This window comes from Aphelocoma coerulescens (genome assembly GCF_041296385.1).
Source record: "Aphelocoma coerulescens isolate FSJ_1873_10779 chromosome Z unlocalized genomic scaffold, UR_Acoe_1.0 ChrZ, whole genome shotgun sequence".
Classification (NCBI taxonomy): Eukaryota; Metazoa; Chordata; class Aves; order Passeriformes; family Corvidae; genus Aphelocoma; species Aphelocoma coerulescens.
In genome coordinates, this window is record NW_027184085.1 from 37,705,301 (window position 1) to 37,728,806 (window position 23,506).

At 38.2% G+C, this 23,506-nt stretch overlaps 1 protein-coding gene across 5 annotated transcripts in view; it reads left to right on the top strand.

Annotated features, from left to right (window-relative positions):
• NTRK2 (neurotrophic receptor tyrosine kinase 2) overlaps positions 1-23,506 on the top strand; it is a 209,638-nt gene that overhangs the window by 44,845 nt on the left and 141,287 nt on the right. For all 5 annotated transcript variants that reach the window (XR_011147650.1, XM_069001029.1, XM_069001028.1 and 2 more), the window contains exons 6-11: positions 5,007-5,143; positions 8,140-8,272; positions 9,760-10,059; positions 14,899-14,931; positions 19,072-19,172; positions 20,442-20,541. Coding sequence is in view for 4 of the 5 variants with exons in the window: in XM_069001029.1 (XP_068857130.1) it covers positions 5,007-5,143; positions 8,140-8,272; positions 9,760-10,059; positions 14,899-14,931; positions 19,072-19,172; positions 20,442-20,541 (804 nt within the window). In the remaining variant the exon portion in view is untranslated. The remainder of the gene's footprint in view (positions 1-5,006; positions 5,144-8,139; positions 8,273-9,759; positions 10,060-14,898; positions 14,932-19,071; positions 19,173-20,441; positions 20,542-23,506) is intronic.

A 23,506-nucleotide genomic window follows, 5' to 3' on the forward strand; every position in this document is an offset into this window, starting at 1 on the left:
CTGTTTTCTGGCTCCAGACAGAGTGAGTAGTGGTTGTTACCAGGCTGTACTGTAGTGATGTGTAATGAGTTGTATGTTTTCTCCCGAGAGTGAAAAAGCCAATCCAGGAGAAGCAAGACCCCTAGACTGAATTGGAACCTTGTGTGAGGAAAGTAGGCTGATTTGAACCACTGTAACCTAAGAATTGCGGTGGATATTTTATAAATCAGTGGTTCTGGTAGTCTGCCTTGAATGGTTCAGTTTTATAGATGATTGCTGCCTCAGTATTAATTTAATCATTCTGTGTCTGATATATTTGTTAAAAAGATGGTTAAGGATTTCAGGTAAGGATTAAAATTACCTGGTTAAAAATCAGATGCAGAAAAAAAATTGTCATTTTTTCTTGTTCTTATCACACAATAAATTGACCTTCAAAAGCATGCCAAACAAAAAGGAAGATGCCATGGGCCACATTGAAAACCATTTAGTGACACTGTCATGTCTAGACTCCTGAGAGTTTGTTGAGAGGCTGATGAAAATCAGGGACCTAGTGTGCAAAGGATGGCATAAATGAATGCAATATTGAATTTACAGTATTCTCTCAGGTACTAATTCTTTCATCATGTAATTTCTTAGGTATTTGTGAGGCTAATTGACCATATTGGGAGAGTTTTTGAAGGTTTTTGAGCAGCTGAAAAAATCCCAGAACTGAACAGGTGAAAGCTGAAGCAGAAAAAGTGAATCTGGTATTAATTTTGTAAACATTTTTGTAACTGCAGATAGTGAAACACTATCTTTGGTGTAATGATGGATTTGCTTCTTCTGGCTTAAGACTGCCTTCTTTTAAAAGTTTCTTAAGTATACTGGCTAAAGTATTCTTGGTGCTAAGAGCTGAGTTACAGACTAGAGTTTTTATTTCTCTATTAGATCATATCCTTCAGCTTTCAGTGACAGTCTGGCTCTAGGAAGGCCAGTTTAAGTTTTCTGTAGAAAGTAATAAGTAGCAGCCTGAAGACTTGGAAAGCCCTCTAGAAATTTAGGCACGTTCATTTTCTTAATTTCCGTTGACAGTTGTGTAGACAAATGTAGTAGTAACCTTTGAAAATGGCATCCAAGTGTTGGTTTTGTGGTTGCTGAATCCCAGCTGTGCACAGGGAAGATGTGAGTCATTCACTAGTGATGCTTGACAGTTGCACTGTGTGATGGCTTCAGGCCAGCCTTTTGCACTAGTGATGGTCTGTGAAGGTAAATGCCCCCCCCACAAACCCTACTTAAAGGAGTGTTTGTTTCTCCTAGAGCATGAGATGGTATTTGGAGAGACTCAGCTGACATAAATGAGTTTGTCCTGCTTGTCTCTAGTTCTGTCTAGTTGTGCTGGGGTGAGGGAAGTGACTGCTTATTCTAATCCAGAGCTGCCTATTCCTAGGAATAAAGTGTAATCACATTGAATATGAGAAAATTCATTCTGTATGCAGTGAAAGCACGTAGCTATTATATACCAGTGCATAATAAGACACATAGATTTTAGTGTATGCTTTCATCTCTTGAACTGTGTTACTCTCTACATTACACTTTGAACTTCTCAGTAGCAGATTCTGTCCTGCCATTTTTGTAGAGATTGAAAAGCTTTGAATAGATTAATGACAAGAAAGAGGAATTGGAAAACAAAACAAGGTGGTCTTTTAAAAAGATCATTCAGAAATTCTCTTTACTCTGTTCCACCAAAACAGGCGAGTACTGAATAAATTTGAATGTCAGTGAGAAATTCCAGAATTGGTAAAAGAGAATGGCTCTTGTATACAGCCTGTAAAACTCATTGCTGCAGAAGGTTAAGGTCAAGAATATAGCAAAGTTGAAAAATCAATCGGATACTAGCAGGGTTATTGCTGATATCCAGAGTTATAATAATTAATTCTATCAAAGTTTGGAACAGAGATTATGTTTCAAGCTTTGGGGCATGGAGTAATCTGTCTGACAGATATCAAGATGAAACTTGTGGAAAGATGATGTCATGTCTACCTTGTATGGCCCTTTATGCTACAGTCTAATCTTACTATGCTGACAGTATACAAAAGTATTTGAGTATGCTATCTGATTGTTTGTATCAACTGCTGTTGTCCTTTAAAATGTACATCCCTATCAACAAAAGAGATAACCATCTAAAACACTGTATTTAACCAAATTAATTCAGGAGTAAAGGCAGCGTGGTTGGATGTCTCTGTAGTGCTATAAGAGTCAAAGTGCTACTGGCCAGTATAAATGGTCTCACACTACATTGAACATACAAACTGAACATGTGTGTATGTTAAGGTACATTGTGGGGTTTTTTTAAATACAGTTTTTTCAGTACAGGTTTTGCTGCTTAGGATCATGGCTTTGCTGGTAAAGGCAATGTATCCCATGTCCAGATGAGGCCTTATGTGACTGTCTTGCTTTTCCCAAATAGAGGCACATCTCAATTAGTGTGGATTCTGCTGTAGTCGGTGCCACTGGAAATAAAAGCAAAATTAGCTTGCAGTTAGAGCACACTATCTCAATATATCTAACCGGAAAAAATGAATCCCAAGACAATTCTTGTGTTTTTCACCTGTCTTATGACTGGGAAAAAGAGTAAAAGAAAACACACACAAAAATGTTATTTCTAATCTATTCTATTTCTAATTCTAACTCTAGTCCATTCCATTCCATTCGTACTTTTTTAGATGCAGGGGCCTTGCAGCTGGTTTTCACTGTAACTTTACAAATGTACAGAATAATAAGCACTATTATTTTGTAGCCTTCTGGCAGGATACTGCATGATGTAGCTGTTTCCATTAGAGATGTAACACCAACATGACATGTGCAGACTTCTGCAGATAAGCAGAACTAGATCTAGTTCTGGATGTGAACCAGAGCCAATACCAGAGGAATTAAACTTCAGTTGCTTATACTATAAATAAACACATTGCAGGAAGAAGTTGTCTCAAAACTTAACAGCTATTAAAGGAGAGCTCTAAGGGACCAAAGTTGCTTTTAATTTTGCTTGCATGAGAGGTTTCACGTGAAATGATGTGTTAGTAGGAGCTGTGCCAGTTTGCACAGTGAAATGCTAATCTATCATGTAGACCTTGTCCCAAGTGCTAGGGTCAAGAAGAGTGGGGAAATTTATTCTCTTTGCATGTTCAGGTCTGGTAAGAGTAATTGGAACAGTATTCAGAGATGTTGTGGAAGTGTAACTTTATAAAGCAAATTATCTCATTACTTCTCTCCTTGTTCCCTAACTAGCATAATTAATATCCAAATGTTCACTAAGATTAGTTATATTTCCTGCTCAGCTAGTTGACAGACACTTGTGAGATTTGAATTTGCAGCAGGCTAGAGCAGATGGCTACCTTCGCTAACAATTACTGCATCAAGGCATACAAACTCTCCAGCTCTGTCTCAATAAACTTCAACACATGATTTATAAAGTGAACATAATAGAAGAAATCCATGATGCCTATAATGGGAATCATATTACTGCACTACTTAAAACACGGTGAGAATTGCCTGAGCCGTTATCATATACTTGTGCTGATCTTCAAATCTTATTAGGCAAGAAAGCATTGTCTGGAAAATTATTTATCTTCTTTTCCATATTGCTTCCTCTCAGTTATTTGTTTATTGAACTAATTAAAGGGAGGTTTCCAATACATCTAGCTTCTGTTGAACCTCCAGCAAACATATGAATGTGTTCACAGTGATTTGATAGTTATTTATTTGTTTTGGATCTTTTACATAAAGAAAAATATCTGATAAACTTCTATATCAGTAAGCCCATGATGAAACTGCTGTAGTCTCAACTAAAAAGCAAAACCAAAGAGAGCTGTTGTTTCAGGAAAAGAAAATTCGTAGCAAGATCATGCATAAATGTCCTGCACAGCAGATAAACTTGACTACTTGAGATGATAAACTGCAGGTAAAATTTGCCTGGAACAGTTGATGTGAAATGCCTCATAAAGGAGACCAAGACTCTTTACAGAATGTACCAGCTTCAAATGATGGCATAGTATCTTTTAAGAAAGATGTTATTTATAGAATGGTGCATAATTATTTGCTACATAAATAAATATGAAATGTGAGTTCCTCTGTCCCTGAAATCTACTGATACTGCTTGTATTATTTTGGAGAGGGCCAGTGTATAATTCCATGTGTTTTTGTAAACATTCAGCATAAATTTACTCTCTGGGAGGCTTCCATTGCTTTGGGTCCCTTAGAATGAGGCACAGAGTGATTTATAGTTCTGTAAGATGGACAGGGAGTCCTGATTCTTGTAAAACTTGGTCTTGTTTCCTGATGAGTGCTACAATCTCACTGCTTTCCTGCTTTCCTGAGGGCAATAGAAAAGTCAGCTGAGGTGCCTTGAGTAGAACTCCGTGCCATTTCTAACCCTTTCTTCTGTCCTTTCTCTTCTCTAGTTCAATCTGTTAAGAGCTCTGTTTCCCCTCACTTTGAGCTTAAGATCTAGGTTTTTCCCTGCTCTCTGAGCTGTGTCTCTGTATGAGAGGGAGGGCTGCAGTCTTGTGGGATACTAGGAGGTAATGGGATTTTCTTGTTAGTGTTGTGGAGAACAGCGGAAATACCACAACGTCAGTGGAACATAGAGGTTGCTCTGCAGCTGTTATAAAGAGACAGATACAATTTCCAGTTTAAAAGAGTAAAGGAAGAGGTTTTTTTTTCATTTTGAAGTTAAAAACTGAAGTTAGGATAATTTCTGTTTGTGCACCTGACATATATTCCTATATAATTAACTAGTTAATATATTTCCACATGCAGTAGTGTTTTCTTAGGATGTGAAGCAGAGGGGATGCAGAAAATGCATAGCAGCTAAAGATCGTAGTTGTATATTTCCAAAGATGCTGTTTGTACTGTCTGAATGGTACTGACTACAGTGAATATTTAATGTAGTGCTTGCATTTATATGGCTTGCTTAGAGTTGCATGGCGTCTATTCTGTCAAATACAAATACAAATACATGTTGGGTTATTGTGTTGTTGTTCCTATCATAGACTTGCCCTCAGCAAACCTAAGCAATTACAACATCACCGTGGTGGAAGGAAAGAGCATCACGTTGTACTGTGATACGACTGGCGGGCCACCCCCAAATGTGTCCTGGGTGGTAACTAATCTTGTTTCAAACCATGAGGTAAGTTTTATATTCAGATACATGACAATTCAGGTGATACCTGCTGAAGGATGGAATGAAGTTTCATGTCCAGCTCTAGTTAACTTTCTATTAAAAGATGAAATAGAGAATTAATGTTGGGATTACATTTATCTTCCAGTTACTTTCAATCCAGGATGACTGTGGCAGTGCTTTTGGGGAATGGCAGACATTTGTTTCTCAAGACTTTCATTTGCACTCTGTTTTTTTGGATGGTCACGCGTAAACAAGAGTAATGTAAATTTTCGGAAGTTATGTGAATTGGGATACTGAAACACAAGGACTTTCTTATTATCACTGATACCTGCCTACAGAGAATAAATCCAATCTATACTGATTGTGAAAAAAACTTTGTGTTGGTGATTTTATTACATTTTCATTTCAAAATTTGGTGCGTTGGAATTTGGTTGTCAATATTTTGTGGCTTGTTTAATTTTTCTTCAACACACTTAGCAGCAACAGGAAGCCTTGAAATTGAAGATTTTACTTAAAAGACTGTCAGGTTGGTTTTGTTTTGGTTTTGTTTTTTTTAATGACATATGAATATCTTTCCTCATTGAAATCATCTAGGTGTGGAAATTTTGTTTGCTGGGCTCTTTATATTTTTGGTCCCTATTGTAGACTGTGTGCTGCTTAAGTCCTTTCTGATGGAAATATTGAAAAAAGGAGGAATATATAAGCAGGTCTTCGACATGCAGCTGCTGACTTCATAAATTGATATTATTTTGCAGGAGGAAAATCCCATGCTTATTACTATTTTATGGCATTTGCTTTCCTACATTCATGGTGGTGCACTCTGCCTAAAGCTTCTTGGTCTGTACAATGTGTGGGATGTGTACTTCTAAAACTCTTCTGCAGTGAGGAGGAGACAGGACCTCTTGGGTCTCAAAGTTTTTATATTTTCTTTCCAAAGTTCATTTTATCAGGCTTGTATAGAGTTTAACTAGTCTGCCTTACATTCCAGCTTTCATAAGTAAGAGCTCTGCAGACTTCTAGTTGTGTTTTTAAAATTTTCTCTGATCCGCAAAACTCCCCAAAGGCATCAAGGCATCAGTCGTCATCAAGAACAAGAAATTAAAACAGTTTGGGGAACCTCTGCCAAGTTGTGCCCTTTTTAAAAAGCCTTTTTGTCATTTTAATTATAGGAGCCAAAACAAATGTGGGATTTGTTTTGTGGAACTGTTCAAAAAGTGAGATCATCTAATTTTTTTAACCCTCCTATCTTTGAAATGCCATGGTCAGTTTGCTTCAAGGTTTCCATGAGTATTCTGTCCTGGCATAACTACATCATTCTATTTTAGAGGGGCTTATAGTACGGGCTGGCTACAACCTTAGCCGTGGAGCATAGTAGTCTTTTCAGTAGCCAAAGAGCACGAGCCTTTTAGACCATATTTGCCATTCACAACTATCCTTTTCTATGAGCGTTGCTTTTGGTTTCTTTTCTTTTACTTCCATATCTCAGTTTCTGCCTTCATTTTCTTCATCCTGTATGCTGCTTTTCCCTGTTTTCTTTCTCCTATTTTAAAAGAGAGACATTAGCAAAGGTTAAAACTAGTCTCTACTTCTGCAGAGCTAACCTTTATGTTCTGAGTTTCTGTGTTGATGGATAGTTGGACTGATGTTGTTTAGATTCTTCTTGCTCTAGATTTCAGCCCTGAGCCTGTGTTTGAGCCCTTCTGCTTTCAGTCCAGCTTTGAGCAGTGCTCACCTCTGAGAATTGTGAAATAGGGAAATGTGCAAAGGGGTGTTTGCTTTTCCGCCTGCCTCCCCTATTGTCACACTGAGATCGAAGGGACATTGAACTCAAGTGGAGTTACGGTGTCATCTCAAGATTCAAAATTCCGGTTGCCCAAGACTGTATGGAGGAGTGTTCCCACATGTTCCTATTGACTGCCACCTAAAGTTGCTGTGGTTTTACTGTTAGAGTGGCTTGCTTGTTTGTGTTGTCTGTAGCACTGACATACATGAATGTGTACATTACAAAAAGTACCTCAAAAGTAGTTTTTAAAAATTATCATAATTAGTATTTATTTTTGGAGTGTGTTTTGGTTCCTTTCCTGTTTAACGAAATAGTCTAGCTCTTTATGAAAAAGTGAAGTATGAAAATAATAATTATTTGGAGATCATATGAAGGGCCTGATTTATGAACATCAGAGTAACAACTGGCTTTGCTAGTGCTTTTGGGGGGGGGAGGGGGTAATTCAGCCATATTTGCTTACTCAGTGTGACATAGCTGCATATTCAGTATGTTATTTAAGCCTGTAGATAGACACTGAGCTTTCTAAGAATCAAGCTTTTTAAGAATCATCATTCTTACCTTAATTAGCCTGTTCTTAAACACATAAAACAATACTTAGGCAATAGCTTAGGTTATGTAATTTCTTGCTTAAGGTTTCTTCAGAAAAGAAAGCGTTCAATAGAAATTTGGTTAAGAAGGAGATAGAAAACCTGTCAAGATACAGTAGGGTTCGGAAGGCAGCAGTGGAAGAGATGTCAAGCATAAGTTTAAAGGAAAGAGAGAAAAGGATGAGTAAAGCAAGGACTGAACAGAATACAGACAGGAAGGAAAAGTTCATCAAGAACAGACAGAGCTAGACCATGGAAATCAGTCATGAAGTAGGAGAGAGGGATGAGCAAAGGTGTATCGTGTATTTAGAGGAAAAAAACATTTGTGTAGAGGGGATAAGTGTTTAAAAAATGCAGACTGAAATTGACAGGGCAGAAGCATGGTTGAGTGCAATGTTTGTAGCAGGACTTCGAAGCTTTGAATCCACTGCCACTGACTGTACGTGGTTCTGTACATGTTTTATGTCTGTTTGGATAAGACACTACAATAAGGGTTTGATTAATTGTGGACAGATACAGCTAAAAGGAAGGGAAAATTAAAAATGTCATTCAGCTGTGGCCAGTAATTCCCTCCTTCTCCTTTGTTCTTAATGCTGTGGTTGATGCATACATGTTTTTCTGATCATTTATAGAGTGACACAAATAAGAACCCTGCTTCTCTCACCATCAAGAATGTTTCATCAATGGACAGTGGGCTGTCAATTTCCTGTGTAGCAGAGAACATTGTGGGAGAGGACCAAGTCTCTGCTGAGCTTACGGTATTCTGTACGTATGCAGACCCTGAGGCCAAACTGCATTGGCAGGAACTGTTTTGGGTATTTTTTGGACATTAAGACTGTTGAAATGAAAACCCTTAAGGCACATGAACTATCTACTGCAGTTAATGCTAGGAGTAGCCCAGTCAGCCATTATTGCACTTACCTTTTTCAGCTCTGTATTCTGCAAAAAATGTATTGCTGACTGCTTTGTCTTGCAGTTCAAACAATCTGTAAGTAAAGGTCTGAAACCCTGAATACTGAATGACACTGTCATTGTGGGAAGGTTTGTAATGGTGTGTATGTACATGCACACTGTCTTAGGAATTGGGAAGTGTGGATGCATCAAAACGCTAGTAGAATTATACGAGACTACACGTTCAAGTTCTTATTACCTAAAACAAAAACTGCTTTGTTCAATGTTGGTACAGCCAGATGTAAATTAATTTGTCATAGCTTTGAATAGTACACTTATTTCTCAGGGCCAATGAAGGGAGAAGGGGCATATAGTGTAGAGGCGCTGGCTTCTTAGATCTAAGCTCCAGGCTGAATTCATTTTACATGAACTATACAGTTATGTTTTCACAAGCTGCAACCCTCTGTTTAATTGAAGATGGGAACAGAACACTTGGTAGATGGCAAACTTTGCTCAGCATGTGCTTATGACAGAGTAAACTAGAAAGATCACTCTAGATGTAGGTTTGTAGGTTGAAATTGGATATGTAATAACTATGGGAACGAACATACACTAGAAATGTTTGAACAGTGTAAATGAGATTCTGAGCTTGGCACTGTTATGAGTGATAAAAGGGAGTGTAACTAGAAGAAATTGGATGTAGTTAGGAATAAATTTAAAGGAAAATAATGAGCAAGGTGTTGGAATAGTTTCTTGAGGGAAATAGAAGAGGCCTGTAAACTTGAGGCATTTAGCAGGTTTGAACAAGAATGAGAATATGTATAGTAGAGAATTATTTTTCCCTGACAGAAGAATCTATAGAATTAAATAATCTGTTCTGTCTTTGATTCTGTTAAAAAAATAATCTGTAAACTTGGATTCCTAGCTGAGTGTCTTTCCAGTACTACTTGCTTTTGGCCAACTTTTAAATATTTTCAATACTATTGTCTTCCTTCAGCACTCCTGTGCAGTTTTTTCAGCAAAGTAAAGCCAAAATGTCTCTCTCCTTCTTCTAAGTGATCCAGTAACTGAAGTTCCCACACCTGACATGTTTTAAGTGATTTAGCACACTTTCAGGCTAGTCCGTTTTGTTTCTTTCTAAAGAGCGGCTTCAGTTCAGCATAGTACTCTAGGCAGAGCAGGTAGGTTCCTGTGTGAGTATCCCTCAAATGGGTACCATTCCATCTAGTAACATACTTTTGTACTGACAAATGAAAAATACTTCCATGGGAACTTGGGAGGGAGGGAGGGAGAAAGAGAGGGAAGGGAGGAAGGACGTGTTCAGAATATTCTGATGTTCTTCACTCTTTTTTCCAATACAGTTGCACCAAATATCACGTTTATTGAATCTCCAACCCCGGACCACCACTGGTGTATTCCATTCACTGTGAAAGGGAACCCTAAGCCCACATTGCAGTGGTTCTATGAAGGAGCTGTACTGAATGAGTCTGAATACATCTGTACTAAAATACACGTTATCAATCAAAGTGAATACCATGGCTGCCTTCAGCTGGACAATCCTACACACCTGAATAATGGTGCTTATACCTTACTGGCAAAGAATGATTATGGAGAGGATGAAAAACGGGTTGATGCTCATTTCATGTCAGTGCCTGGAGATGGTGAGTGTAGTTTTTTTTTTAATGTTAGCAATTGCAAATTGATGAAAGTGGTGAAATAGTGGTTTTGGGCAGTTTTAACTATTTTGGGGGAAGCTTCTTATAAGACTTCTTTTTCTCTGAATGAATGTCTTCAATATTATTTGTAAAATAATGTTTTTCTTGAGCATTTTCTTCTCGTTCATTGCTTCTCAAGGGAGGCCATGCCAGTGCTCTGTAAATCTTCCCTTTGTGTAACCATCCTCCCTGCCAGCCAAGGCTAATGAAAAGTTGCTGTTTCTAAAGTTTTCCCAAGCCTCAGTTCTTTTCCTGAAAAGCACTGAGTTCCAATTCAGCAACTCTGTAACTTGCTGCACTGCATATGAATTGAACTAGGCAGTGTATTCAAGGATGGGGGGGGATGTAGCATCGAGTGCCTTGTTGTGAAATTGATAGTGCAGTAAAGTGAGTTCTTGATAATATGTTGTTTATAGGACACCAGAGGGAACTAGGGACAAAAAAAAGTAACCCAGGGGGAGGGATGGGCAAGGTCTCAGGTCTTAACAGGCATTTTGATGCCCAGTTGCCATTTGTCTAGGTGGAGGCTGGGTGCCTACGTCGCTAGGAGTATCAGTGTTCAAGATGGTTGCACCTTCAGCTGCTCTAAAGATTCCCCCTCGCCCTTTATAAATACTCTGCGGGCAGGCTCAAGGTGGACTAGCTCATTGAATTGCAGGGACAGCTGTAAGTGATTGATGTTCACTGTGGTTTGATCTTTTCCCACATCTTCAAAACCATACATGAAGTGGCTGTAAAAACAGTCACTGTACGTGTAAGCATATTGGAGTATGTGGAAAAAACTCTGAGTGGACCTTGCACGTTTGGAGTAAAAATATAAGTTGTGATTTTGTGCAGATAATTGCACAGTCATACCTCAAAATATGAGATTTTATGTATCGTTGGCTTTTTGACCATGTGATATAAATAGCTGCTGTCTTTTTTTTGAACATCAGTGTGCTGTTGTGTTATCTGATGGAAAAAAAAAAGTGGTGAATATTTAAATTCTCTTCCTACATCTCAGGCTACAGACCATAAAAATATGGTCAGTATTTAAGTTTTTCCCTTTCAGCTCAGTTTGCTGTAGGGAGAGAGGGGGTAAGTCTTTTGCTTTGCCATCATTAGGAGAAGATGAAGAGCTGATAAAACCAGGCTTTGTTCACTCCTGCTGTGCTTACTGCTTCTCTCCTGCTTTTTCTCTGGAGCTGTTCCTTGAAGAGACTCACTACAGAAACATGCCATGGTTTCAGCTACTGGTGTCCCCTAATACTGCATTATAACTGTTCAGGAAAACAGTTCACCTCATGGATGTTCTGTGTACAGTGGGAGTTCTTGTACACCCTGAGTATTTAATATGAACCCGGCTTAGTTTTCTAACAGAGTATCAGCTACCTCTAATACATTAGGTGATCTTACCATTTTTTTTGTCTTCGATCCAAGTCCCCTTTCCTGTCATGTTTTTCCTTTATGCTTCTGTCCACAGTAAATAGAACTGTAGCTATCCTCTAAATTACAAAGAAAACATGGTTTATTTGTTCCATCCCTTTTATATTCCTATGGAATGTAAGTCTACCAATATAAACTGCGCTGTGTTCTTTAAGCATTTCCCAAGATCTGTGGTGGAGTAAGCCTCACAAAAAGAGTATAGAGGAAATGGGACTGTGTAGAGACAGGATGTAACTGCATTAGAAATTAGTTCATGGACAGTGGATGGCACCAAACCAGTCTTAAAAATTAACAACAGGGGAAATGGCTTATCTACTTAGCCTCCTCAATATTGTTTTTAGTTTTCTTCTGCAAGCATCATGGCATTGAGCTTTAGAAAACATCACAACATTGTTGTCTCCTCCACTGAAGCTCACATAAAAGCAAATGCATCATATTACAATTTTTGTTCTATACTATTGCTATTTAAAGCACTGTCAGGCTTTTTCAAATCCTTAAAAGGCTTTTCAGTGCTGCCGTTACTGTGTGGTTTCTTCTTTTGGCCCACACATTGTACACTGAAGCATAAAGACTAAGGCCCACACCCTGGTATTATGTTCATTTTCGTGTCTTCATGGCTGAATTAAATGCCAGTCCTGATGTTTCATGGGGTGGGATACACTCACTGAGCTTTAAACTGATTCTCTGGTTATTGCATCACTTGCCAAATGCTCTGAAGATAAAAATAACCGAAAATTTAAAAAAACCCCTCACCCATAATACATATGTCTACACAAAGTAAATGTATATAAGTCTGAAGCATGTTCTCCATCAGAGGTGTAATATTCCACTTTCAGATTTGGGTCAAACATGATGTGATTTGTGCTAAGATGCTCCCAACTTTCAGCATGCTTCTTGAAGAACTTTTTATCATTAGTCTTAGGATGCAGGCGTGAAAGAGAGGAAACCATAGACCACAGTGGGATTTTGATTGTGTTGATGATACCCAAGTTAATGTTGTAAATTAAGAATTTGTTTTAAATGTGAAAACCTGGAAGAATAAATTTCATGTTTTGCTAGCTGAATTTTTAAGTATCTTTAGTCTGCTAATGTTCTTGGTTTCCAATTCTTGCTGAGAGTGATTTGATTATTTGAGATTAACTGCAGTAAAGTGTAAGCAAGAAATGGTCATGGTTTATTTTGGAGGCTGTTCTCATAGTTGATCCAAAATGGCTAATGAATATGGGAGAGATTTTTACCAATAATAGATATTTTTAATTAAGCTTATTCATCTACTAACTCTCTACATGAAAATTCAGCTGAAGGAATCCAAGTCACATATACCTTGTCAAAGTAAAAGAATATGCTAAGTACACCTTAGAAGTAGCATATTCCTTGTGCAGCATAACATGCTTTTTGCGTAAGTATGTTTTTTTGGATTGAGTCTTTTGCTGCTGCTTTATTTTGAAAATGTCAAATTTATAAAGAAAGAAGGAAACAATCCAAGTGTAGTTGATGTAGTTTGTAAAGATGAGTGAATAGTGTGTCTTTTGATAGCTCATTTACTCAACAACCTCTTCTAATGGGGACCAAAACAATGGTGCCATTCTGTACTTGGCCTTGAAAATAATTGTGTGTAAACGGGCAAAATGACTGTGGTGAAGTTTCATTTTAAAATAACTTCAGCTGATGATTAAGTAGGTATGTTTTTATGTGCTAAGTAGAAGAAGTAATACTAAACAGAAGTTTGGGCGTTGTCCACCATCTTGATTTTTGTAGCTTTATTTGAAGTGTTTAGTTATATAAAAGGTATTTGAATGGAGTTACTGCCTTCTTATTTTATATGTCTGGGAGGAGTTAGAGTTATACTAACCTTCTTAGTTTGTTCCCATTCCAGTGAATAGAAACAAAAATGTTGACATGTAACTCAGAAATAAAGGACTGGGAGATTTTTTGTTGGTTAAGGTTTTCTTTCCACTTCAGATTACAGAAGGTGAGTTAGAAATACTATCTTTAAGCGTCTGGATGTTCTACACTTAGAAAACTGAATCCATGAACTTTTGTGGACAAAAATCTGTGGTCAGGTTACTTGAGGATAGATAGTCAGGCTTTCTTCACTGGTTATTTAATTCTGCTGATTGACATGACAGTTTTCATGGGGTCTATTGACATGTATCCCCGGTTACTGGAATATCTTCAAGTGCATTTAAAAATAAACCTAATTATCTGCTGCCATTCTACAAACAGGTTGCAACTGGTGTTTTCAGCACAGGTTCTCTTGCTGTTAACACTGATGTTCCGCTCTTGCTTCACTGTGGCATGACAATAGACCAGTGTAATGCCACTGCTATGGATTTACTGTATAGTAATATAAAGAGAATTATATTTCTTGAAGTTGGATTAATCTTTAGAGTTTTTAATTACTTATTAATTTTATTTCCAAACCTGCAAAAAGAGAGAGAAAAAATATGGAAGAGGTAACTATAAGCCTACTACATAAGCTGTGCTAGAAATACATTATAGATCAGAATGCATGGGTATGTTCAAATACAGCAGGAGTATCTTTCCAAGCATGAATAGTGTAACAGTTCACTAATTTCTGTGGGTGTTCTGTGCATTTTACTCACATACGTGCTAAGCCTTACATACGTGAAGTAATTAGAAAAAGCCGCAAACAGGAACTAGTAAAATTTAGAGAAATGTGGACTAGATAGGTATCCATTTGCTAGTGTAAGGTCTGGTTTCTGAGATACCTGACTCTTTTGGTAAGAGTTCTGTCTGTGTATCAGCTGTGCAGCTGGCTTCTTGGAAGCATCCTTTTACAGAGTGAATCAAATGGTGCTGCTTAGGTAATTTCTACATGTGACCCTTAACTTGCCAGCTCGCAGCTGAAAATGGTTTGTTGTTAGCACAGTGATAAAATAACATAGTTTTTTTAATCAGGTAAAAATCAGTGATTGCTAAATCTCTGTGACATCTGCTTCCACTTGAATTCAGGGAAAATTTTACCATTGATTTATCAAGAGGAATCATTATTGTTGCACTTATTCCAGATATATATATATAGATAGATATATACATATGTTAATAGTGGAAAGCAGGATTTTGCCCAGTTGTGAAATAACGCGTGCCCTTGCTAGAGATAGTGTCCTGTGCACATGTGAAGCAAAATATTAACCTTTGGAATAACTCTGAGATGGGTGTAAATGTAATTAATAAACTGCAGTTATTGATGTTGATATGCATTTATGTAGGTACTTACGATTGCTATGGCAAATAAAGTCAACTCTTAAAACAACTAAAGAAATTTTTATTCTTCCAGCATTTGCAATTTATTTACAAATCTTTTCTTTCTTTTTTTTTTCTCTTTCCCGTGTACAGGTAGTGGCCCAATTTTGGATCCAGACGTTTATGGTATATATTTGATTTTCTTTTATTTTAATAATAGAAGTGAAGGAACTGAAACATTAAAGGTTCAAATGTTAGGCTCAGTTAAATTGAAATGTCACATAGAATAACACAGTTCTAAGAGGTACTTTGGTGTTTTGGTTCTCCTGCCGTATATTTAACGTATGTGATGACAATATGATGTTTTACTTTACTATGCTGCTTTTGATTCACATTAGGAGAAGCATAAATCCACTGCTACAAATGAGTGCAGTTGATCCTGTAGGATGACAGCTGTGTGATGTAGTTCACAGACATGAGATTTTGTGAACCTTTTGAAGGCATTTCTTGGAGGAAAGAGAGTTTGTGATTTCTCTTTATACAACTTAATTTATTTTTTCAGGGATGATTCCATACTTGTTTTACCTCCAAAAATGTACCCCTAAATCCCACTTAGAAATGAAGTTGGCACAAGTAAGTTTTCCTGTAGGCAATTTATTTTGCTCTGTCCGCTCATTTGTACCTTCCCTTAATCTCTCTTGCATAAGCAGACCATCAATTCAGTGGTAGCTGAGTGTGTGCCAGGAGATTTTGATGGCACAGTGTTCGCATTAGTTTTTTGGTTAGGGAAAATGTACCAAGTGAAAGCCAGCATGCACTGAAATAGAAGTTGCAGAATGAAAAGCAACTGTCTGTTTTTAAAAAAACTATTTCTGGTATACTTCTGGTGAGTAGAAAAGTTCATCTGAACCAACATACCCAAACAGCTTGAAGCTGGATCCTGTTTGGAGTACTTTTTATTTGGATGAAATGGCCCATGACTCAAGTTACCTAAAGCCGATCTAAATGTTATTGCTTTGATTCCATTCCACATCATTAAACTTCAGCAAATGTGCAATTGAAGCATCAATTTGACTTCAAATGCTTAGAAACTCCAAAGGATAGCTTCCCCTCCCTTTCTTTCCAAAGTCCTTTTTTTTGGAGGAGGAGAAGGAGGGAGGGTTGGGGATGGAGAAGTGGCAATGGTTTGCGCAGTTCCTTCATGTGTTGTATTATATAAGCTGTGTGGGTGAAGATTTTTACTCTGAGCTGTTTACCAGGGTCGTGATGCCTGTGTATGGCTTTAGCCATGTGAGTGCTGTGCTTCGACTGACTTGGGTGGGTTTCTGCTGAGATAATGTGCTTTGAGTTTTGCTAGCAGATCCTGCAAGACCTAGTCCTGGCAAAGGCAGCCTTCCTCTTTATTCCTGGATGTTCTTTCTGCTGTTTGAAAGTGCTGCCCTTGTGATGTGAGGCGATTTCCAAATGTTTCTCTTAAGTATTTTGAATATACAGCAGAAATCAGAAGATCTGATGAGGTCACATCATGCTGCATGACATTGAGTTTGCCCAGGGGAGTCAGTCCTGCCTGCATGGGCACTGCCTGCTGCAAGCGTGAAGCAGCCGCCTGTGCCTCTAGCTCACCTCTGCGGCACCTCTTGGAAAAGGCAAAGAAAGAATGCTGCCCTGACACCATCTGGGAAGTAACTGAAAGAAATAGAGTGATTCACGTGGATCTGAGCAGGAAATTGAGTGCAAAGCCAGCTCCTTTGGCTCTGAGTTCATATTTTCATGCCACAATACCTCTTCTAATGTGGTTGTGAGCATGAGAGGGCACCTGCCCCATATCTGCCAAACCCCAGAATGACTGTGCAGAGTGAGCCCCCCCAGTGCTGATGTGACTGTGCTGTTGTGTCTATCCCAGCCGCTATGCACCTTGTTTGTGGAGTGGCTGCAGAATACTGGCCAGTGTCAGCTGCAATTCACTGCAGCTGTTATTAGTCACTGGTGGCTGCATGAGGTACAGAGCACCAGAGAACCTGGCCCTAAAGCAATATGAGCCTTATCTAGCATGAGTCAAAAGGCGTGACCCTGTCTGTAAGAGTGCTCAGTGTCTATGTCAGGATTTCATAGTGAAATGAACAGGAATTTGTTTAACTCAAATTGTCTGGTTTGGGCTGGATAGCTGTCGCCTGTGTTTTCCTGGCCTGATCCACCCATTTCAAGGGGCTTTGAAGATCTGGCAATACCTCAAATGCAAATGATTCACGGTTAGGCAGCAAGCAATGTCAGCACACCACCAGTATACCAATGTAGCCTACCTTCGCTCTTGTCCATTTTAATATAGAAGTGCATTCAGAGGATTCACAGACCAGACCTGTGGTTCTCATTAGACCTCCAGGGTGTGATTTCCAGTAGCTTAGAACAGGCCTGAGCATAAACAGAACTACAAATAGCATCAGCTATTTACAGGTGAAATTGGGAGCAAAAAATTTCCTTCTTCAAAGTTTGTTTCACAGAGTCAGAGCAGCAAAGACTCTTAAGTATTTGTTTTATATGTTAGTCTTATAAAACTATAATAAATATATGGTTGGCCAAAACCATCTTTGTGAAAATTTTCCCAGCTAACTGTAAAGGAAGCCAAATTTTTTTAGGCTGAAGTACTTGTTATAACGTGGACTTTGCCTGCAAATAAAGAAGTAAAAGTCTATTCCTCTGCTCTGGCAAAGGATGTACTCACGGTGACAGATGATCAGAACAGAACCTTGTCTGAAAGTCCAGGCTGCTTGTGCAGGTGAGCCATTCAGGCAGGGATTGTTCTACCTGGATGAGCAAGGAATGCTGTTCATTCTTCTGTTGCTGCTGCTCTAACCTTTCTGCATGGTAAACTACACACACAGAGATGCAGTGCAGAGTTGGAGAGTTCAAATGGTAAAAGATCAGGAAATTAAATTTTTTTCTCTTGAAAGCTCTGTATATTTAATATGTATTTTGTCTTGAAAGAGTCCTGTCCTTTGGCATGCATAGTTTAGATCCAAAATAGACTGTGTGAGTTGTTTAGACATCCTGTGATGACTGTAGCACTGGTGCCAGAGGTAGCTGACAGCTTCCTGTACAAAAAAAAAAATCCTTGCATGCCTGAAGATCAAAAGCCCAGTGCAGCTTCTTGCTAGGACTGCCAGCTGAGCTCTCCAAACTGGTGTTGGGAGCTGAAGGAGAATACTGCTGAGGCACAAGCCCTCCCTGTGCTTGCTCAGCTGGAGCTCCATGCTCAGAAATGCTCCTGCCACTGTATTTAGCAAGAGCTTTTTCAAATTCACATTTAAGATTTCATCTGCAGGCTTATGGCACTGATTTTAATCAAAACATGTAAAGAAGTACCGGTTTAATTGCAAACTTAAATTACGATGCTGAACATGTATTTTATAATAGGTGCAGTTATTGCCCTTTGTTTCTTTCATCTGCATTATAGTAATGAAATTAAAATGTTACATGTGTTTCCAGATGTAATAAAAAAAATGCATTTTAAAATTTTATCTTAATGCATGTTTATCTTAACTTCATATATAGAACTGTTTAATTCTTTTTCTCTCATTTGAGTAGTTTTGTCAGGAAATCACAGACTGTGAATAACTGTGTTTTATTTTGAAATTTTTATAAATAATTGAGCCGTGATCATTCTTTGTCTGCAGTAAGTCTGGTTTTGCCCCTGCAGCCCTGTCAGTGGAATTATTTTGATAGATCAATCAAATTTCTTCATACCATCTCAGACACTTTAATTTAAAAAGGTGTTAAAGCAATACTAAACTGTAACCTCTGTGCATATAACATGGGTTTTTAAAATTATTTATTAAACAAATGAAAACAGCTATTTCACATTTGATATTAGTAAAATAGCTTGAAACCCATCTGCCAAGTTCTTCTCAGCAAAACAAAAGTGCTCAAGCTAATGTCTAAGACTGTCCTATATTTGACTGAATACAAGGCTGGTGAAGTTCAGTGTAGAGGGCAGTCTTTCATTTTTAATGGGAAGTCAGAACCACATAAAAATAGCTCTATAGGTGGAGTTCTCATTTAACTCTAGTGTTTCCAGTAGAGATACACATTATGCTGTGGATTGCTTCTCTTTTCATGTTTGTCAGTCCCAGCACGTTTGTTCAATTACATGCCACAGTGATTCTCCCCAAAACATTCCAGCTTCATTAGCAGTTACGAATTGTGTCCAAAGAGCTCAAATTCCCAAAGTTGATAGTGGCATTACCATCTTACAGAGCAGAAATAATACAGAAAACCATTTCCCTGTTGAAGTTATGAGGTTATAAAAGCAATCTTTTTTTTTTTCTTAAGAGTATGAAACCACACCTAATGATCTTGGAGATGCCACTAATAACAGTAATCAAATCACTTCAACGGATGTTTCCAACAAAGAGAATGAAGATAGCATCACTGTAAGTATATGCATTGTTTCCTGGTCTGTGATCTTTGTGAACTTTTTGGCTATACAACTTACAACACTGCAGGCACTATAATAAGACTCTGGCCTATCAGAAAGCTATAGCTATTACTGTGTTGTGATCAAAACTCAGGGAAAAAAAAAGGATGAAAAAGAAAATTAGTACGCCCCACTCATGTCCTTCCCCCATTTTTTTGGGTTAGTAAATCACTTTTCAGTTCAAGTAAAACCACGGTTTTGTGTCTTGCTTTTCTGAACTACTTAACTGTCATTTCTTTAACCTAAGACTTTGCATCTAATTTTTAGTCAAAGAGAACAAATCTTCATTTACAAAACAAAGACATCTAAGGTAATTTGAAGATTGTTGGTTGAATACCCATCCTGGAGTCACCACATTAGAGAGGTGATGTGCTGCAATGAATTTTCAAAATGCAATTATCTGTATTTAAGACATGATTTCATCAGGTTTTTTGATTACATGGCTTGTGACATATTTTAGTACAAGTGGCTGAACTGATGGGCCTCCTCCTTTGGTGCCTTGTCTCTCATGCTCTCCTGAACTGAAATACTGGAAACTGATAGTGGGTTACCAGCCTGGCAGGCATGGCAGCCTCCCTCCATCAGGGTCTCTGTAAAGCATCAAGTAGCGGAGAGCGTGCGTTCATGAACCAGAGAGCAGACTGTGAGTTAGGACAATGTGCTAAAAATTGGGAGGATCCAAGACAGTCTTGTCTCATCTGATAACAGAGTCATTGAATTGCTGAGGTGGTAAAAGTAGGACCTGTGGAAGTCCTCTGGTCCAAGCTCCCCTGATTAAAGCAGAGCCAGTATGGTTCCTTATGGTTGTGTCCTCTCTGGTTTTGGTATTTCCAGTGATGGAACCTTCACAGCCACTCCAGGTAATTTATACAAGCGTTCAACCATCCCCACAGTAAATTCTTTTTTCCTAAGTGCTTTTCTTACGTGGTTTCTTGTAACATGCCACTCTACTGGAAGGGAAAAGGGTGATGTAGACTGCCTCCTGCCTGCCTTGAATGTGTAGGATGGTGAAAAAGTTCCCTTAAGTGTCTGAATCTCTGTTCTCTACAGAATAGAAGAAACCTCAACAAGTGTCTGTTTTCTGTACTCTTTGATCTGAGTGTAAATGTTTCCCAGTTGAAATTAGTCTCTTTTTGTAACTGGATTAATCTGCATGTATTCTGGATGTCTTTGAAGACACAAGAACAAAACAAACAGGTCTGTTTGTGTCCTCTCTTTTTTTTAGGTGTACGTTGTGGTGGGAATTGCAGCACTGGTGTGCACTGGCTTAGTAATAACCCTCATTATTCTGAAGTTTGGAAGACACTCTAAGTTTGGGATGAAAGGTAAGCAGGGTTGGTTTTACATCTTCCAGAATTGTTGTGGGTTGTATGAGCTGAGGCTGTAGACTTCTGAACTGGGAGCAGTCAAAATAGCTACATCAAATGCCACCACATTTCATATTTCGTTTATTCATCAGGTAAGTAAAGGCAGACATAGATGTAGACAGTGTAGAATGAAACACTTTGGGATCAAACACTTCTTTTTTCTCTTAGAATAAATACCGTTTCTCTGCCTTCTGATGCAAAGCCTCCTGAGACACTTCCTGGAGTAAAATATTTCTCAAGTCAGTGTAGGTAGGAAGAAAGTAGGAAATTAAATTTATTCTGTTGCAAGTTTGATTATAACAGTTTAATGAGAATCTATGCTGTATGTAAGAGGTGCTTTAGACAATACTACAGTGTCTCATTAAGGTGAATGAAGGGGAAGCAATGGCAAGAGTGCAAGGTGCATTTGCAGTGGATTCTGTCATATGTCAAATGAAAGCACCAGCTTTCTGACACAGATGCATTTTCATGTGCTTCTTGGGAAGTAGCATCTGGAGAGATTCACAAGTACTCTTGTCCCTGTGGAAGGAGGAAAGCTCAGCCCTTCATTTATTCATTTATTTATTTTACAGCCAGATAGAGGTATGTGTGACACAGAGGTACCTGCAACAACTCCATTACCATATTGTTTTACTGGTATCATCAGTCTGTGTCTGATGATGTGGGTGAAATTGTATTGAAAAGAAAAGAAGAGAAATTTTAAAAAAGGAAATTAAAAAACCCACTTGCTGTCTTGTTGAGAGATCTAGAAGATGCTTTACTCTGTGCTAAGGGAGATGAGTGTTTGTTCTTAAGATATGTAGATGAGGGTCTGTGGAGAACACGGTAAGTAATCTTTTGGTAGAATCTTGTTGATCTCATGTCCTTCTTCTCAAATGTGCTTTTGACACAGTATCACCTGGATGTATATTTTGGTAACGCTTACATGATCTTGATCTCTTTCCAGAGACATCTGCTCTGTATTTTGTGTTCTTGTATTCTGTTTAGAGTAGATTTCCTGGAACAAATGTGATTTGAGTAGAACAGAGACGTACTTAGTGCAGATCAACTGTTGGGATGGTAATCTTGTCTCTCACCTCCTTCTGATACAACAGAGTCTCTGCTGTTTGGGGTAGCATTAGAAAAGAACAGTCATTGTGAAATATCCTGAATAGCAACATGAAGGCAGCAGGATAGAGCTGCAGAATTTTGGCAGAAGGCTAGTCTGTGACTGAACAACAGTTCAGCGTAAATTTTATTTGTGTTCGAGGCTTTCTGAATTGCATTTAGAGAGCTGAAGTAGGTGGAAGCTGATTGAGAGAAACAGTGAGAATTGTTTGATGTTAGCTCTTTAAAGCTGAATACTTGTTAGGTTTTTCAAAATGTGCATTGAATATTTCAACACAACATTACTGAAGAAACTAGGAAATAAACCCTACCCTGAAGGAGAATGCACAAGTTCTATTTCGTGTTGTAGTGTTAAGTTACCTTTCAGGAAGCTATTTGTTTTTCAGTATCTTCAGATACAGCTCTTCTCACAAAAAGGGTGCTCTTCCCTAATCAGTAAATTTGACCTGAGTAGTTCTTCGTTGCAAAATTGCTCATCTAGATCATATTTTAGTAAGAATATAATTTCATGGAAATGACTGCATGAAATTACAAAAAGGCAGCAACCTCAAACATGTTATTTTGGTTTTAATGGTGAAATGTCACTGTGAGTTACAAATAACTCTTGAGTCTTTCATTAGAAAGGAGTGACTTTCATTTGTCCCTTAAATGGACCTCAAACTTCCCCAAAGCATGCGTTCACACTTCAGCTTCACCACCTGCACCTATCTGTAGTCCAAAGTCCCAGAAACACTCTTTCCCTTTATCATTATCAGTATTACTGAATTTATATTAAAACAATATTTAAAGACCTGAGTTTAGATATATATAGATATGTAATAATTGGCAAATATTGCCTGCTCTGAAAAACCTGCAGTGTAACTATATGTTGAGAATTGAAATATGAAAATAAACAACCTGGTGTATTTGAACATGAGGAAAATAAGGTGAATGTGATGAGAAGAGGTTTTTTTCAGTCATTATTGACCAATACATTTAAATGTGTATCTTGGAATTTGTGAATAAAAGGGTTAAGTCAGCCACCTGAGAACTGTTTGAGACATTTGCAATTTAATTCAGTCACAGCAAAATTAATCTCAGCTTCACATATAGACAATGTGCTATAGTGGTCATATAATAAACAGTAGGGAAATGGTAAGAACCTAAATATCCAGATTTCCATGGAAGATATTTATAAAACAAGACTGAAAAAACCTCTCCAAAATTAATGCATTTGTGAGAAGTAACTTCCTGTGTTACATCAGGCAGAAATACACAAAAGGCTATGCTTCTTTTTTTTTTGTTACTTTCTGAGAACACAACCTCAGACACCCTGTCATTAAATGTCTACCCACCCTTCTTCAGCAAGCAGTTTGGAAAAAAACCAAAGTAGTCAGTAATTGGAGCAGTCAAACTGGCACTGATAGTATTTTTCATTTAACCATGTGTACGGAAAAATGTTCCATTGAAAATCAGAAAAAGAAATGTGTGTAAAGGCTAACAGCACTGTGTGCCCCATAGGCAATATCTTTACGTAAGGGATGATATTTTCATCTCATTTGGGTTCAGAGCAGGCATCTGCAGCTTTGTAGACATTGTTTTATGCCTCCTGCTTTTAAATGCCTGTTTATCTCATCTTTTACATGGCCATCGTCTGCCCACTTCTTAGACTTGTGTCTTTGCTGAGTTCTGTACTTAAAGAGCTTGAGCATGGTTGGAGTGTGGGACTGACAGTGACCAACTCCCCAGAAAGAGATGTGGAGTAGGGAGTTGTGTCTGAGCAAAGGCTGTGTCAGAGCTGCCCATACCTGGAAGCACTGCACATGCTGAGGCTGCA